The 15,889-nt window shown below is 35.6% G+C and overlaps 1 protein-coding gene across 1 annotated transcript in view; it reads right to left on the reverse strand.

Moving 5' to 3' along the window:
* KCNH8 (potassium voltage-gated channel subfamily H member 8) overlaps nucleotides 1-15,889 on the reverse strand; it is a 102,817-nt gene that overhangs the window by 41,059 nt on the left and 45,869 nt on the right. Inside the window, exon 7 of the mRNA XM_042816848.1 lies at nucleotides 15,043-15,250. Coding sequence (XP_042672782.1) covers nucleotides 15,043-15,250 — 208 coding nt within the window. The remainder of the gene's footprint in view (nucleotides 1-15,042; nucleotides 15,251-15,889) is intronic.

Below are 15,889 nucleotides of genomic sequence, written 5' to 3' on the forward strand. Positions count from 1 at the left end.
GTGCCAGGGAGCCTCTCCTGTACAGACTATTTGCAAAAGTAGGAGATACATTTCAATTGTCTGACTCAATGTTTCCAATTATACTCTGGAAAAGTTTGTAAATATTTACCCCTCTAAGGTGAGCTGTTTGAGTTTCTACTGCTACCACACAGTGCAGTCCTCAACACTAGACTCCTGCACATATGCTTGCAGAGAAAGCTAAGCCAGAAAGGCTGGATAATAACAGCATAAGATCTAGCCATAGCTGGTAGCATTAATCACATTTTATATTTGTGGCTCCTAATTGCCTAAAATGAAAGAAGAGCAAAAGTTGTAACTTAACTGTTGCTGGCAATCCAGCTACAAGATAAGTAGTGTCAGCACGCACCAGCAGTAATTGCATGGGGAAGGCACAATATAAGGCTTGCATCCCATCCTCAGCCATAGTAAATAATTAGAAGTGTCTGTGCAGCACTATCTGCTGAATGCTGTGAACAGCTTATGCGTGCATACAAATAATCAATACTTTAAGGATGAATGCTGCAGAAACTTGAAGCAATTAATCAGTTTTGCAATTATTGTGGTTATATTATCAGGGTTGCATTGATGCCCTACTTTTCTGCTGGTTTAGGTCTTGCTGCTTCCTCCTGCAGTGTTATCTCACAAAAACACCATTTCTTCAACAATGATATGGTCCTTAATATAGCTGATTTCATTTCTATGCCTGCATTAAAGAATGTAAACCCATACATTAAAGAACAAAAGCTTAATACAACTCCTGATAGAGAGAAGATGGAGTTAATAAGTCTGTCTAAACTTGATATACAAAACTCCCACTGTACATTTCAGCAGTAGGTTTGAAAGCCTAAAATACAATTCCTCAGGAAAACATCTGCAAACCAGCCTTTTTTGCTTTCCTACCTGGATATATCTTATCAGACATATAGTGCATATGAACAATCACAAAATTGTCAAAAAATTAAATAAATTATTTAAAATAACTGTGGCTGATGTGTGGATACTAAAATAATGTCCCTTCAGAGAAAATCTCTCTTCTGGGAATGTTGTAAAAGCTCCCAGTTCTTGGCCTCTGTACTCCTATCCTTCTGTCCTTTGCTATCACTTTCACTGAAGATTCATACTGCAGCTAATTTAAAGTTTCTTCACCTCATTTTTAGCAATCAAAAGATAAACAAGCCCCAAACAGAAAAAAATAAGCTGAAAAAATATCCTTTGAACTGGAGCACATTCAGCTGTTTGATATAAAGAGATCATAAATTTTAACACAGAAGTCTGTATATTTTATGCCTGCAAATCTAAGTTTAAGCAAATGGTTTGGAGTCATTAAAGAAAAAGTAGATGAAAAATTAGGTCCTTTTTCACTGGAATACATTTTATAATGAAAGTCAACATATGCCCTGAAAACTATGTTAACTCCCACTGCAACAGTCCCAGTTCACTATTGGCAGCTTCTCACTTCAGACCCACAGTCAGGCAAGAAGTTGATGCAGGTGTGTATGGGAAATGATACCAGCTCTTCAATAGGAAGCAGTACACTCAGATCTACAAAAGATCTTCTCATATTTCAATTGGGAAAGAATGGGCAAAGCCTGTTGCAAGGATCCCACTGATGCCAAAATTTTAGCATATATATCTACTCTTCCATGAAATACTAACTTGCTCAAAATGGATCTTAGGACAGAGCACTTGTGAAAATAGAACAAGTAAGTAAATTCCCTATTTGTAAAAGCTCTTGTGGTATCAATATCTGATTTTTTTTTTTTTTGTCCCAATCACCTTCATCAGCTATCTATGTTACTTCTTCAGAATGCATTTCTTCGTGCCATAGTTGAAGACAATTTAAAAAGAGGAAAACAGAACTAATATTGTATTGGAAATAAGACAATACTGTTGTTTTATATTTTTATATAACACTATCATTTTTACTATCATTTTTATGAGTTAATGTATTCCTACCTCCTTGAACCCTAGTTGTCCTTTTACATTAAAACATTAGCTTTGCTATTTAAATTGCTTTCAATGAAATTTCCATAGTTGATCTGTCTCTTACTAACTAGTACAATGCATTGAAAATAAAAAGTTGTATAAACCCAAATTATTTTACTTCTTGAGCGTGCATGACTCTGAATTATTAAAAAAACACTGCCTCTGCTCTTATAACTCATTTAAAGTATTCTTCTAAATGTCCTTAAAGCTTTTTTTAATCCTACCTAGCCAAAATATTTTTGTCAACAGCACCATTCACATTTTTTTCTAGACTATTAATACATTATACAGTAGCAATCAAAGTACTTAATCCCATGGAACACAGCTGTTATCCTTTCATTGTCACAAAACCTATAATTTCTTTGCAGGTTTGATCTATTATGAAATTTTGCTTGTCATATTAAGAGAGGCACACAAGTACTGGAGCAGATGGTTTTAGGATTAAAGACCCAAAGAGATGACAGGAGTAATCATACTTCCAACCACGCTTTTCTTCACATTTGAAATAGAAAAGCCCACCATCCAGAAAGTGTCATACACATGCAGCTTCTAGACCGTGAAACATCTATGATTTATAGTTGCACAGTAGGGGACAAGTAGGGGACATGAGTTCTTACTTTTTTCAAAATAAATACCTTGATGTGCACCTACATGGCATTTCAGCTGCCTCAGGCTACAAAAGACCAAATCTAGCCCAGAGGTTGTGTTTGAAAAAAGGATCTAGCTGGCTTTCAAAAACAAATAAAAGTTTAGTGGCAGTACATGAGAGAGACTTGGAAGACTTCTATATCAATACAATACGCATAACCATAACAATTCCATGACAATGAGGAACTGTTAGGAATAATCTACTACCTTTGGTCTTTGTTAACACACTTTCCTACATAAAACAGAAATTTAAAATAAGAAAGAAAACAAATGTGATAAACCAAATACATTGACAATTTTCTCAAGAACCTCTGCCTAGAATTATTAAAGTAATTCCAAAAGGAATTTCATAATTTCTTTTCTTATTTTTATTTCATTATAAAATACGAACCTTGGAGTCATATTCCTTATTACAATATGTTTAATTATTTTTTCTTACATTAGAAAAATATATGACACGTGTATGAGGAACTTATAACGTGAGTTGCCAGAGGAACACCAGTTGCAGTCAAATCCTCACTACAGTCAATCCTCATACAGTCAAATTTTGTGGAGGGATATCCTTGACATGAAATAGGAAGAAATTAGATTTAACCTGGACAGTATAAAACAGTTTTATCTTAAGTGCCTGTGGCTGGATTACTTGTGGAAGGAGCATGCAGGACAACTCAAGGCTGCTCTCTTCGATTCTGGGATGAGAGCCCAAGTACATGATGTGCTGCCTTGCATGTGCCATCCCTGGAAGAATTATGGAGATTAATGCTTCAGATCAAAGCAAGGCAAATATATCTGCCCTCCACAGTCTGTAGTATCACCTTTATCTTTCCTCTGTGAAACTTTAACAATATAGTTTTAAAATCTAATTTATGCCTGTTTAAACCTTTTCCACAGTATTGCTTTGTCTGAGTCATATACCAATCTGGTGCATTCATTGTACATATTTCTCCAGATAATGAAGTGTTAACTATGTTAACTTTGTACAAGCAGATTATACTTAGCCTCTGAGCTCAGTGGACATTTAACTGCCAACAGAAAAAGGATATTACGGAATCTGTAGAATATTTGTATACAAAAGTTTTGCTTGATGAATGCTGACATTACAGATGGTAAAAAAACAAACCAAAAATATTTCTAATGTATAATCAAAGAGGAAAAAAATGTTCCCCTTTCTATCAAGTATGCCATTAAATAGATAAAATCCTTGGAGGGGAGTGATAAAAAGAAATTTATAAGAAGATTTTATGCTTCTGATCTGAGATGTTCATCTCTTTAAATCCTAGTGCATAAATCAAAATAAAGCCTGCATTCATGTTAGTGCTGCATATTTATGTCACTATGTGAAATTATTTACAGCATATTCTGGGGATTTCTCAAATGATGGCAATGAAAACAAATGTAATGTTTTGAAAAGAAAAACAGTTGAGTTTCAAAACCATGCCTTTCTTAGAAACAAAACTTGAGATATTTTCTCTCTAAAATTATTTGTGAGCATTAATGAGCAGTAAATTTTGAGATTATTGTCATATACTAGAAGTTAAGTGGACAGTAGGAGTGGATAGATTCAATAAAAATGCCATTTGTTCTGAGTTGCAGAGACACTGGACAGAATTTTTATTGCATCTTTACTAAATTAACAAATGAAGGAAGATTTCCACAAGCCAAATCCAAGACACAAAGATGATCCTAACAATGCTGCTATATGGATATATCTTTGCCTCTCTCTTGCTTCTTTATTAAGGACCAAAAATTTGAAGATGTAGCTAAAATCATAATACTGGGACTTTGGGAATTCTATCATTGATTTCTGGGGAAATCTGATAGCAGTCTTTTAGTATATAAAAGGGAGCTATAGGAAGGAAGGGAACAGACTCTATAACAGGGTCTGTTGTGATAAGACAAGGGGAAATGGTTTCAAACTAAAAGAGGAATCTAGGATATAAGGAAGAAGTTTTTTTACAATAAGGGTGATGAGGCAGTGGAGCAGGTTGCCGAAGAGGTGGTGGAAGCCCCATCTTTGGAGACATTCAAGGTCAGGCTGGACAGGGCTTTGAGCAACCTGATCTAGCTGTAGGTCCCCTGTTCATTGCAGGGGAGGTAGACTAGATGACCTCTATGGATCCTTTCCAATTCAAATGATTCTATGACTCTATGATACAAGCATCTGCAACGTCATCAAGAGCAAATTTTGAATTTGGACATCAGGCAATCAGAATAGAAAAACAAAGATAAAATTTGAGGATTCACGCAAGCCTTATTGCTCCATAAGGCTTCAGCAATAGTGATATACCAACTTCTGTATTCAAAATCGTGTAAGCAGAGGTTGTCTTCCTTGGAATGCCTGCCTCAAATGATGAAATAATCTTTGTAGATTCACTGACCGATGTTCTTGGACTCTGACCTAGAGGAAAATGTCTCTTTCCCTAGAACTTAACGGAAAGTTTTTAAGCTAACTATTTGGATATGTACAATGAGATGCTTTAGATTTATAATAACCAAGGAGTTTTCCAAACTAAATGCATAATTCCTCTGATAACAGCATTTTTAGATATAGCTTTAAGCTTTTTCAGTTATTGAAAATAAATTTAATTTGAAGAGTGGCATCCTATGTAATGCTTCTGTAAGGCTAATACCCTTTGTAAATAAACAGGTTGTATTTCTAATTGAATATATACTTAGAAGCTATTGTACAAATAATTACATACTGTAAAACTTTAACTCATGCAACTTGAAAAAGTCCTAACAAGATATTGACCCACTGTACTCAGAGAAAATGAAGTTTTCATGGCACAATAAATATTTAATGAACTCAGTAGTTTTAGACAGAAGAGCTGCTCAATCAAGGGATAAATAGAGGAAAGAAACCTCTAAAATCTAATTGTAACATTGTTAATAGCAACAAAAACACAGCTGAGCCCACAGAAGCGCCAAAAAGCTGACAATTAAGTTTTAATTATTTGACAAACTCCTGCTCTAAATTGACTGTGAGACGACTGCAAATATCATTGCTTATAATAAGAAAGCAAAATTTCTATATTCTCATGTTAAAATTGATGTACCTTTGGGGATACTGAAAACATTCCTTGGTGGGAAGCATTAAATCTTCTGTCATCAGCAACGTATGGTTCATTAAATAATTTATATTTTCATTTAGGAAGGTCAGAAGTGCAAGGAGAGATACTTTTCATCCTAGAGGGAGCTTATAATTCATCCTAGTTAGTGAAAGTATCAAATTTATGGATTACACAATCATTTCCAAAGTCTCTCTGGTTGTCTTCAGGACATGTCTGTGGCTTGTGGCTTGTGGCTTGTGGCTTAGGCACTGGAATGGACTGCCAAGGGAGGTGGTGGAGTCACTGACCCTGGGGGTGTTCAAGGAAAGGCTGAATGTTGTGTTGAGGGACATGGATTAGTGGGAGCTATTGGGAATAGGTGAACGGTTGGACTGGATGATCTTTTAGGTCTTTTCCAACCTTGGTGATTCTATGATTCTATGATTGTCGTTGACAGCGAACATGCCTGATGTGAAATATTTGTAACAGTAGCATTTTATTAGAAAGCAATTAGAAAGATATCTTTTAAACAATATTTGGTTAGTTACAAGCAAGAAGGGTAGAGTTCTGTAGCACTTCCACCTAATGCAAACACAAAGCACAGTGTACCTGGTTTACCAACAACACATTTCAAGACTTAGATTCTTCCCAGAATCTAATCACATTCATGCATTAAATATTTGCATTATGAGATGTAATCATAACTTATTTTTTCTGTGAAATAATGCTTAGTTCTTTCACTGTTTCTGGACTTCTTGACTTGACAAACCCCCTGAGGATGAGTCCAGACACAGTTCAACAGACAGAGAACCAGATATTTCTTTCTGTGCTAGTTAGTTGGATGAATTAGCTACTTCCATTTCTCCTTCAATATGAGGCTAAAAGCTCTCTTGCTAAAGAATTAATTTCATATTAACTACTGTAGTATATTCTGGTGAAAGAAGAAAGAAGAAATGGAAGTGGGATGGGAGGAGTCATGTTCCTTTGAGTGGAGCTCTGAGACAGCCTCTAGAAAGTTAGCTCTGCATGAGGTTAAAAAGGTTAAAATTGGAGTTTTCCTCCAGGATCATTTATGAAGTGGGACAGAAAATAAATGGCTGAATTACCCTTGTTTGCTGGGCTGGCCTGAAGCTAGCTGTGCAGGATTTGGATAACTTGACCCTCTTAAATCCCAACCTTGCTACCATTGTGCTGGAGATTGTGTTTCTGAGGTATGAAGCTGATGTTCTGTAGCTGACTAAACAATTCAGAGCTCTTTTTTTCATACTGATGGGGAAGTCTCCAATGCAAGTTTACTACAGTCTCATATTTTAACACAGTAATTATTTCAATTAAAATAGAGATGTATTTATTCCCAGATTGAAAGCTAACTCCAGTGGTTCTGCTTTAGGAGCTAACTCAGCAAATTTACAAGGAATACGTTTGCCATGATATTTTATGATAATTATCTAAACATGCTTACTGTTGCATACAAGTTCCAGTATAAATGATGTGTGCACCTGCATTACTGTAGAACTAGGTCATAAGTTGTTCAGTTTCATATATCAAGTAGATAAATGTTGAAAAGAAACATCCCTGAAACTCTTTTTCTCTAAGTATGCACAGATCTTCTCAACAGTAATTTGTCAGATGGCTATTTGTGGATACATGGGAGATTTAGTCCTTCTTGCTTCTGCAAGCAGGCAGTTCTTTTCTGTTCCACACTTAATTGAAAAGACTAGGCAGGGATATTTACAATATCCACTTTTATGACTGTGTCAGTTAATACATAAAAACTACTGTATGAAATTAAATATTTTAATGATTTTCTTCCTTTATTTATTATTTTTTTTTTTACCAGCAAAGAATTTATGAACAGCTCTAATGCCATGTAATTATTATTATTATTGTTGTTTACCAAGGACAAAAAAAGTTGTCTTTTTTTAAAAAAAAAAACTAAAATAAATCAACAATGTAAATAAATTAACTGCTTTTTGACATCTCATATAATGTTAATTGTTTTTTAAAGTACAGGTAAAATATACAAGGATAAACACATAGCTAGTTTAAGAAATAAAAGTACAAACGTATTGTTGGAAATATAAAAATCATTTGCAAATCTTCTACTTTAGGGAGATGCCACTTATCAGAGTCTCAACGCTTAATATTGCTGCTCCTTAGGCAAACTAGCTCTTACTGTCCTTTTCTAGGCTATCAAATGCCTTGCAGCTAAACTTGGAATTAGAAATGTTAGCGCTTCTAGTCTACTCAGTGAAAAGAGCATGTCTATCTATGTCCTCTTTGCTTCTCTGTGCTCCATCAGTCTGTACCCATCTGTTAGAGCTTTTCTTATCTCAAATTTGGAATTTAATAACCTTTTGGGCAAGAACAGCCTTATTATTCTGTGTTAATTGAGCAATGGAGACAAGAGGGTCCTGACCCCTAACTAGTATCCCAGCTGCAGTAACGGCTTTTTTTTTTAAGCTGTCAGCTAACATGTTAGAGACCTGCTTTCAGTACAATTGCCTCAATAGAGATCAATAGAGCATTATAATTCATTTTCCTAAATTGAAGATGTCTGTAGTTATTCTAGATACAGCTATATATTTTTTCCCTTTCTTAGAGCCATTTCTTCAAATTTAGAAAGGACCATAGATCCAAAATCACAGATTCTGTTATCACTGACAATAAAATATCAAAATAACAATAATCAAAAACATAATTAAGCAGACCTAAAAAGAGTTTAACATCAAACATTCAGGTTCAGAGGTGACAGATTGAAATGAACAGTTGATTGGAGCTGGTGAATGACGCCCTGTTCAATTCAGTCAGAAGTTCATTCCTCCCCTGCAAGGATTCATAAATCTTCACAACCATTTCTAACCCGATGAATGTGTGCTGAGGACCCAGGCTGAATCTTGCTGCCTGCCTGCCAGTGCAACTGTAGCTGCCAGCTGCAGTTGTTCCTAGGACTGCAGCTGTAGCTCAGTCTTAGCCCTTAATGAATAAAATACTCATCGCAATGACTAGATGTTGTTTTGTCATAGCTCCAGACTCAAATAGATAAATCAAGAAACCAGAAGCATGTACACTCATCAGCATGCATGGGCTACTTACATTACCTGGGTCTGAAAAACAAGAATTCCTTAGCAATATAAATTCTTCCTGTGTCTTTCCTGTGCTAGCTGACACATCTGACAGCCTCAGTACACAGTGATTTGTCATCACATGGAATCTCAGCTTTCATAGATTTTTAGGATTGAGCTGCTCTGAACCACCTATCTGCACCCTGTGGGCATTCTTCAAACACCTTGCCCTGCACCAACATCTCCTACAGGACTTGCTGGGGAGGGCAGGTAAGAATTTATCTTCTTTCTCTCTCATCCACCACTGTACAGCTCTAGCCAAATATTTATAGCAAAAGACAGAGTATGCAGACTATCATTTCACCTAATACCTCAATGGTAAAAAGAATCATAAAAGACTTAAGATTTCTGTTCTCAGCATAGGAGAGTACAACCTTCAACTCTGTCTTCATGTGAGTCCTGGAGACCCTTGACAGAGACTCCAGGTGTTGGAATCCTCTGTTGAAATCATATCAGTTTATAAAGAAAATAACAAGAAGTATCAAGAAAGAGAGCTGCCTAGGAAGAACAAAAAGTGGAGAAACCTGTACACCAGGATATGGAGCTCTCTTTAAAAGATTTGCTTTGTATCTGCATCTTCTATACCCTACACACATGTTCTAATGTCTGAACTCCATGCTAAAGAAAAGTACAGTTCAGCAACTGTCTCTCTTCCTCCTGTGGCTAAAAGAAATCAGTGGATTCTGCTTTGTTTTTCACCAGAAATACCTGCTAGGTCTGCGTACTAGATCAAGACAATCCCAAGCTGCTAGTATAGAGTGAGAGGATTGCATGAAGTGCTGCAAACAGCAGCAATCCTCACTACTACAGGTCAAACACTGAACAAACACAAGTAAACTATCAGGGTGCTGAACACTTCCACATTTACCAGTTTGGATCAATGTTATTTGAGGAATTTATACAATAAATTCCATTATGTGGCACATACCGCAGTACCGACAAAACTATCTTATAAATTCCCTGCAGATGAAGTGAGGCATACAAACCCTCAGGGAAAGGGATTGAAATTACAACTCTATTTTCCCCATTTCCTTCTGGTTCTACTTGGATGCTATGCACCTCATTCTGTACAAGAATCTTCCATTCACTGTGCTGAGAGATGATTCAAGGCATAAATAATTCGCTGGGAGTCAGGCACCCACGTCCCTTTAAGTTGTGATTGGAACTGTGTGATAGAAAAAGTAGGTGGGGACAGTGTTCTGTTGCAGAGCAGGTGAACTACACTGGTTCAGATATGGTTGAGCTCTTATTTTCAGAAATGCAATAAATTACAAGACCTATATTAAGAGAGCAAAAACCTGAAAGGTGAATGGATGTGTACTATGGTGAAGAAAGCTATTTACTGACCTGCTTAAAACTTCTCTCAAAGTAAAAACACTTGATTTTCTATAAAATCATTGGTTAGTTATTCACTTATTTTGTTTATTTATTTTTACTTTAATAACAACTCCTCCACAGTCTGAATGTTATAAGTTGTATAAGTTGTACTGTAGGTACACTATTAAAAATTTGCAGCTGAATTTCTGGTGGTCAACAAAGAATTTTCTCAAGACAGTTGCAGAAATTATACCTGACTCCTTTGACTACCTTCGGCAAGAAGCTTACTGACCCTTGCTCTTCTCCTAATCTCCTCACTACATTCACGACAGCTGAGTTTCAATAGCTCCTATGGTTCTCACCAGATGAATGCCTCTAGCAACAGGAAATACTTTCAGTATTATCTTCTGGTTGTAGAGAGAGGTTTAAAAGCAATTTCTTGATAAAAATTTGAAGAGGAATAGTTCAACATATGCCATTCAAAACAGCATAGAGCCAATCAAGACCCTAGAACGTAGTCTGATATCAGCTAAGCCTATAGAAATGAGAGACAAAGTATTGGAGCAAAAGGAATTACAGTGGTGGGATCAGTCAGGTACCTCCACACAATTACACCTCTATTTTGCGTTCATTAACTGAAAATTGATTTTATTTCTTCATCTTGTGTCTTACTGAAACATCTGTTTCACCCATGAGAATGAATGAGGGGAACAACATGAAATTTAATAACAAAAGATTTTAAAAAGCTGGAGGAGAAAAGCAGGAAAAGAACATAACTGTCTCAGGAGAGTCAAGCCGGAGTCAAGCTGCTGCACACAGAATTACAGTTTTCTGAGGTGAGAAAACTTGCTGAGATAAAGATTTCTAGAGCCTTAAAGCTGTGCCCACACTGTGTATCTTCCAAACACCCTACACAGTCAGTTAAAATATCAGTATTAGAGCTATAGAATGGAGCAAGATTTTAACATTAGCACTTTTCTCAATGCCATCACATTCTGACAATATTAGTAATATTTCTACACAACATCTTTCTTATTTAGCCACATGTTTAAATTTGTAAATGTAACCATGATTTTAAATTGATTCCAATGATATTATTTTCTGAATAAAGATGAGGAAAAAAAAAAAAAAGAATGAATGAAAAGAAAGAAAAACAGAATGAGAAGCAAAGAAAACGAGAGAAAAAAGCAAGGAAGAAAAAAACAAAGTTTAAAATTGCAGTCAATGAGAACAAAGAAAATACACTTTTTTTTGTTCTGTGTATTTTCACAGGGAGAACTTTTCATTACTCCCATTGGTCCAATGCAAATCCAAATCCAAATGAAGGACCTCATCTTTTTAAATTAGCTAGAGAAAGTGTTATACACAACAAACTGTTTTTCCCATTAAAGTCAGTGTTGTGAGATCTGTGCTGTGGTGCGTATTGGATAGCACAGCAAGATCCAAAGTACTATGTTACAGTATTACAGTTTAAATGTCAGGTTTCAGCATTAGCAAGACCTCAGTTTTCAATCTTTGCCATAAGATTTATGAGGAAACAGTAAAAGGAGGTTGCTAAAAGCTTTAATTCCTCTCCTCAAGAATAGATTCACATATAAAAAGCAAAGAATTCTTATCATTCCTGGAGTGGGTTTTCTTTCTTTGAACAAACCTATATTTCTCTATATTTTAGCTGTTGTATGTTTTGCAGCATCCATGACCAAGATACCACTTCTTCATGTAAACCCTGGCTGAGACACTCCAGAGAAGACTAAGAAGCATACTTTCCAAGGGGGACACATAGTAAGTTTAAAGGAAAAGTTATTTTTTGTGCTGTATTTTTTTAGTGCTGACAATTACAATGCCTCCTAATGCCTGGAATAAACTTTATATACTGATGGAAAATTGAACCTCTATCTTTGGTGTTAATGTAATAAAATCAGAAGTTTAAAAATGAGAACATATCAATACAGAACTAAGAATAACATTCCACTGCCTTGTCTGCATGAAGAAATGTGTTATACACATAATCCAAAAATGCACAAGTGCCCTTTGTACAAAAAACAGAGTACTTTCTATGTCTTGCAGTATCATTACCATTATTATATCCCAAAGCAAGCTTTCTTCTGCTTGCATTATTTTGTTTCCCTTAAAAAACAAACAAAACAATCATAAAATATTTATTTGCTATGAGAGAGAACTATAGAAACAACCTTTCTGACGGATATGGAACTGGTATAATGTTGATTTGCTACACAATAACAGCATAAGTTTTGCAGCAGTCACTGTAATGTAGCTTTTATTATTCATACATAACAGCTAATTTTTTCAGACTATCCACGAAGGTGGTAGAACAGCTTTCCAGGTAAAAATCCACAAACACACTTTTAGAAACAACGGAAATAAAATCAGGCTGTAAGTTCAACATTAATGCATTTTCACCAGGTGGGAGGCTAAGGCTTAAGACTGTACTAGGCTTAGAATTTCCCCAGCCATTTCAGCAGGAAGGTGTGTTACATGCAGTCAAGCATGGAAAATCCCTGAGTCTCACAGCAAAACAAGCCATTGGTGGGAGGCTGTTAAGGAGCAGCTCCTGCCTAGGAACCCCACTAGAGATGACTGATGTGTGATAACCCACATACAGCATTCTTCACTGAGACACAAATGAGATTTCAGCAAAATGATTCTGTTCTGAATAAACTGCTTTGTTCTAAAGAAGGTATCTGGGACGTTTGCTTTTATTGCCATTGCCCAGGAGAGAACCAAAGCAAAGGATGAAAGTTAATATTTTTATTGCAATAAATGCCAAGAGTCCCAGGTGAGATGAGGAGATTTTCCAAAAATGAAGAGCTCAGGGAACATAAAGCAACTACGTGGAGAGTGTTGCCAGCAGCCCACCTGGGGAGTGAGGATGAAGCCCTTACTCAACATTGGGACTGCAACAAGTGCTTTGAAATGGTCTATCATTTATGACCTACATAAACTGTTAATGTTTTTTGGGTTGGTTTTTTTTTTTTTTTTCTTCACTATTCTCACCAAAAACACTTTCATTTTTATTACTATTATTCCTAGATTTGTTTTCTTCTTTTATCAGCATTTGCCCAATTTCTGCACAGTGGGATTTCTTTGTGCATCCTCCCCTACAGTTGCAGTCTTTTCTTTGAAAGGTTTGCACTGTGTGAGGAGTTCAGCAGTTCACAGACCTGGTTTATAAAGGGAAGGCGGAATAAACAACCAACTAGAAGAATAAAAGGATTTCACAAACTTTTAAGTAATGTATGGGCAAACTGGAGAGGTATATTTATTGGATCTTCTTTCTTCTTTTCTTCCTCCTGACACCGCATCCTCACCTCATCTGAGTTCAGTTTTTTTAACATATTTATCATTTTCCCTTCAGACTTATCTTTATCAGATGATATTTAATAGGTTTAAGAGAAAAGAAAGAAGGAAACTAAAGGAGAAGAATAAGTGATACTGTAGTCAAATGCATCTTACTGAGCCTTTGGTCAGAGGCGTTTGCATCATTCTACCAAATATTTTTCCCACTAGCAAACTCTGACTCACCATCAGACACTGTTTATGCACTCTTTTCCTCTCATAGATATTTTATATCATTTAAATTATTTATATATTATTTAATTGTGTCTTTAGTATTTAACAGCACAAAGAAAACTAGCAAGACTTTCTTCATCTAATTTTTTCTTCATTTAATTTTATCGCTGGTCTTGCTTCCCCTCCTGATTCTGTTATCACATTATGGATTTTAAGTGAAAGGTAAACGTAAGTAAAATCAAAAAGATAAAGCACAAGGAACCAGAAAGTAAAAAGAGATGCCTATTATTGATATACCATCTGAGAAAGACAGTAAAAGATATGCACCTCTACAGTAAAGCCAAGTTATCCACATGGAAAGATGTGGAGCATTATCATCTGCTCTGGTAGGCAACACAGCTTTAGCAGCATGTCAGAACTCGTGACATCAGGATCTTATACACAGTTTATTGTTTTCTCACTGTACCAACACACCTGGATACAACCTTTAGAAATAACAACCTTTATAAATAATCTGAAAAGTTTAAAATCTAAACAGTAAAGCTAGAATATTCAAAGAAACCAGAAGGAATGGTGGATCATACTTCATACATACAATATAATGGTTCAATTCCATCTCTGCATTGTTAGACATCTTCCATACTATGTAAAAATAGCAAAGATTGAAAATAAGCTAAAAAGTATTTCTGGAGGGAGTTTTTAATGGAAAGGCTTTTCAAGATCTGTCTGTTTCACTGCACAGTAAAGAATAATCAGCACTCACAAGAGAATCTCTCTACTCAAAAATTGCATAACATGCAAAAAGATGAACTTGTCTATTCTTTGTACAGCTTGTCCAGCCCTTTTCTATCCAGGTTCTGGATTTTTCAAACATGGAAATTTCACTGTTTTCAGTATTTTGAATGGGGGGGAGGGGAAGGGGTGAAGGGAAAGGGGTGGAAGATGAGGGAGATCTCCTACTCCCATTATTCCTCCACACTTAAAATCAATTAATTGAAACTATGCCAAAGAAAGACAGTGTTTAAACACACAATATTTACAGATTGAGAAAGAATTGTTCTTTCTTATCTAAGTAGAGAGAAATTTGTTTCTCAGTTGAAAATTTAAAGAAGATTTCTTAGAAATCAAATCCTCAGAAACAAAAATTGCACTGTATTTATACGCGAAATCGAGTCCATATTTTTTAGTGCAATCTTTTGTCCTTTGCTTGATTGGTAATCAAAATTATAGGATTAAAGCAATTCATTTTCTCTGCAATCAACATTAATTGTATATGGTTAAACAAAACCAGGCTTATACATATATTTTTATATGTTTACACACACATATATATGTATACGTGCACACGTATACACTTACTTATGCATATGGTAGAAAAAACTTACCTATGTCCCAGGTAAGGGGGTTATTCTGTTCCATCTCCCTTTTCCCAATGACATACCAAATGCAGGCCATCCAGTGAGCAAGCAAGGCAAACATGGACATGAGAAGCGTGAGAACAATTGTGCTGTGCTGGGAGTAACGATCCAACTTCTGAAGGAGACGCAAGAGGCGTAACAATCGCACTGTCTTTAGGAGATGAACAAGGGAAACCTAGAAGAACCAAAAGAAAAACAACTTGTCAGCTCTTGCCATCTATTGCATACTTCTCATGTTGCAGTGAAAGGAAATTACCCTCTAAATCTGAGTTTTTCCTTTTGTTGTGCACGTAGATATTTACTACTTCTGATTTAACCATAGAGACTTGAAATATCAGGAGATTTTTCCTTCTGACTTTTTAATGTAATGTCTTTTTTTTTTGTTTTCTTAAAAAAAAAAAAAATACTTGTACTAAAACAGATCTTTCACTGCTCTAGAAAAAAAAGAATATCAAAATTATCAGATTGATGAAGGTTCAACTTCAATACAAAGCTACAACATAAATATATTCAAACTCACAATTTTCAGTTTTTGCTAGTAGCCAAATAGTAGGCAGAACTCAACTATCTGTGAGATAAAACCATCTTAATAATTAAACTTGGAAGAGGCAAGAAGATAAACCAGATGTTTTGCAGAGAAAGGAAGCAAAGAGAGAAGCAAAGACTCAGAAGCTTTGCATGAGCTTTACCTGGCTTACATTTCAGCTGATTGCAAGTGTTAGCAAAAAATATGCAGATTAGGATCCAAAATTTTTTACTTTTCAAAAATTAAATAGGCATAATTGCCATTAATAATGTTTTTTTTTTTTACTTC

Source organism: Centrocercus urophasianus, unplaced genomic scaffold, assembly GCF_019232065.1.
Source record: "Centrocercus urophasianus isolate 14NV4802_14NV808 unplaced genomic scaffold, USGS_Curo_1.0 seq_16, whole genome shotgun sequence".
Classification (NCBI taxonomy): Eukaryota; Metazoa; Chordata; class Aves; order Galliformes; family Phasianidae; genus Centrocercus; species Centrocercus urophasianus.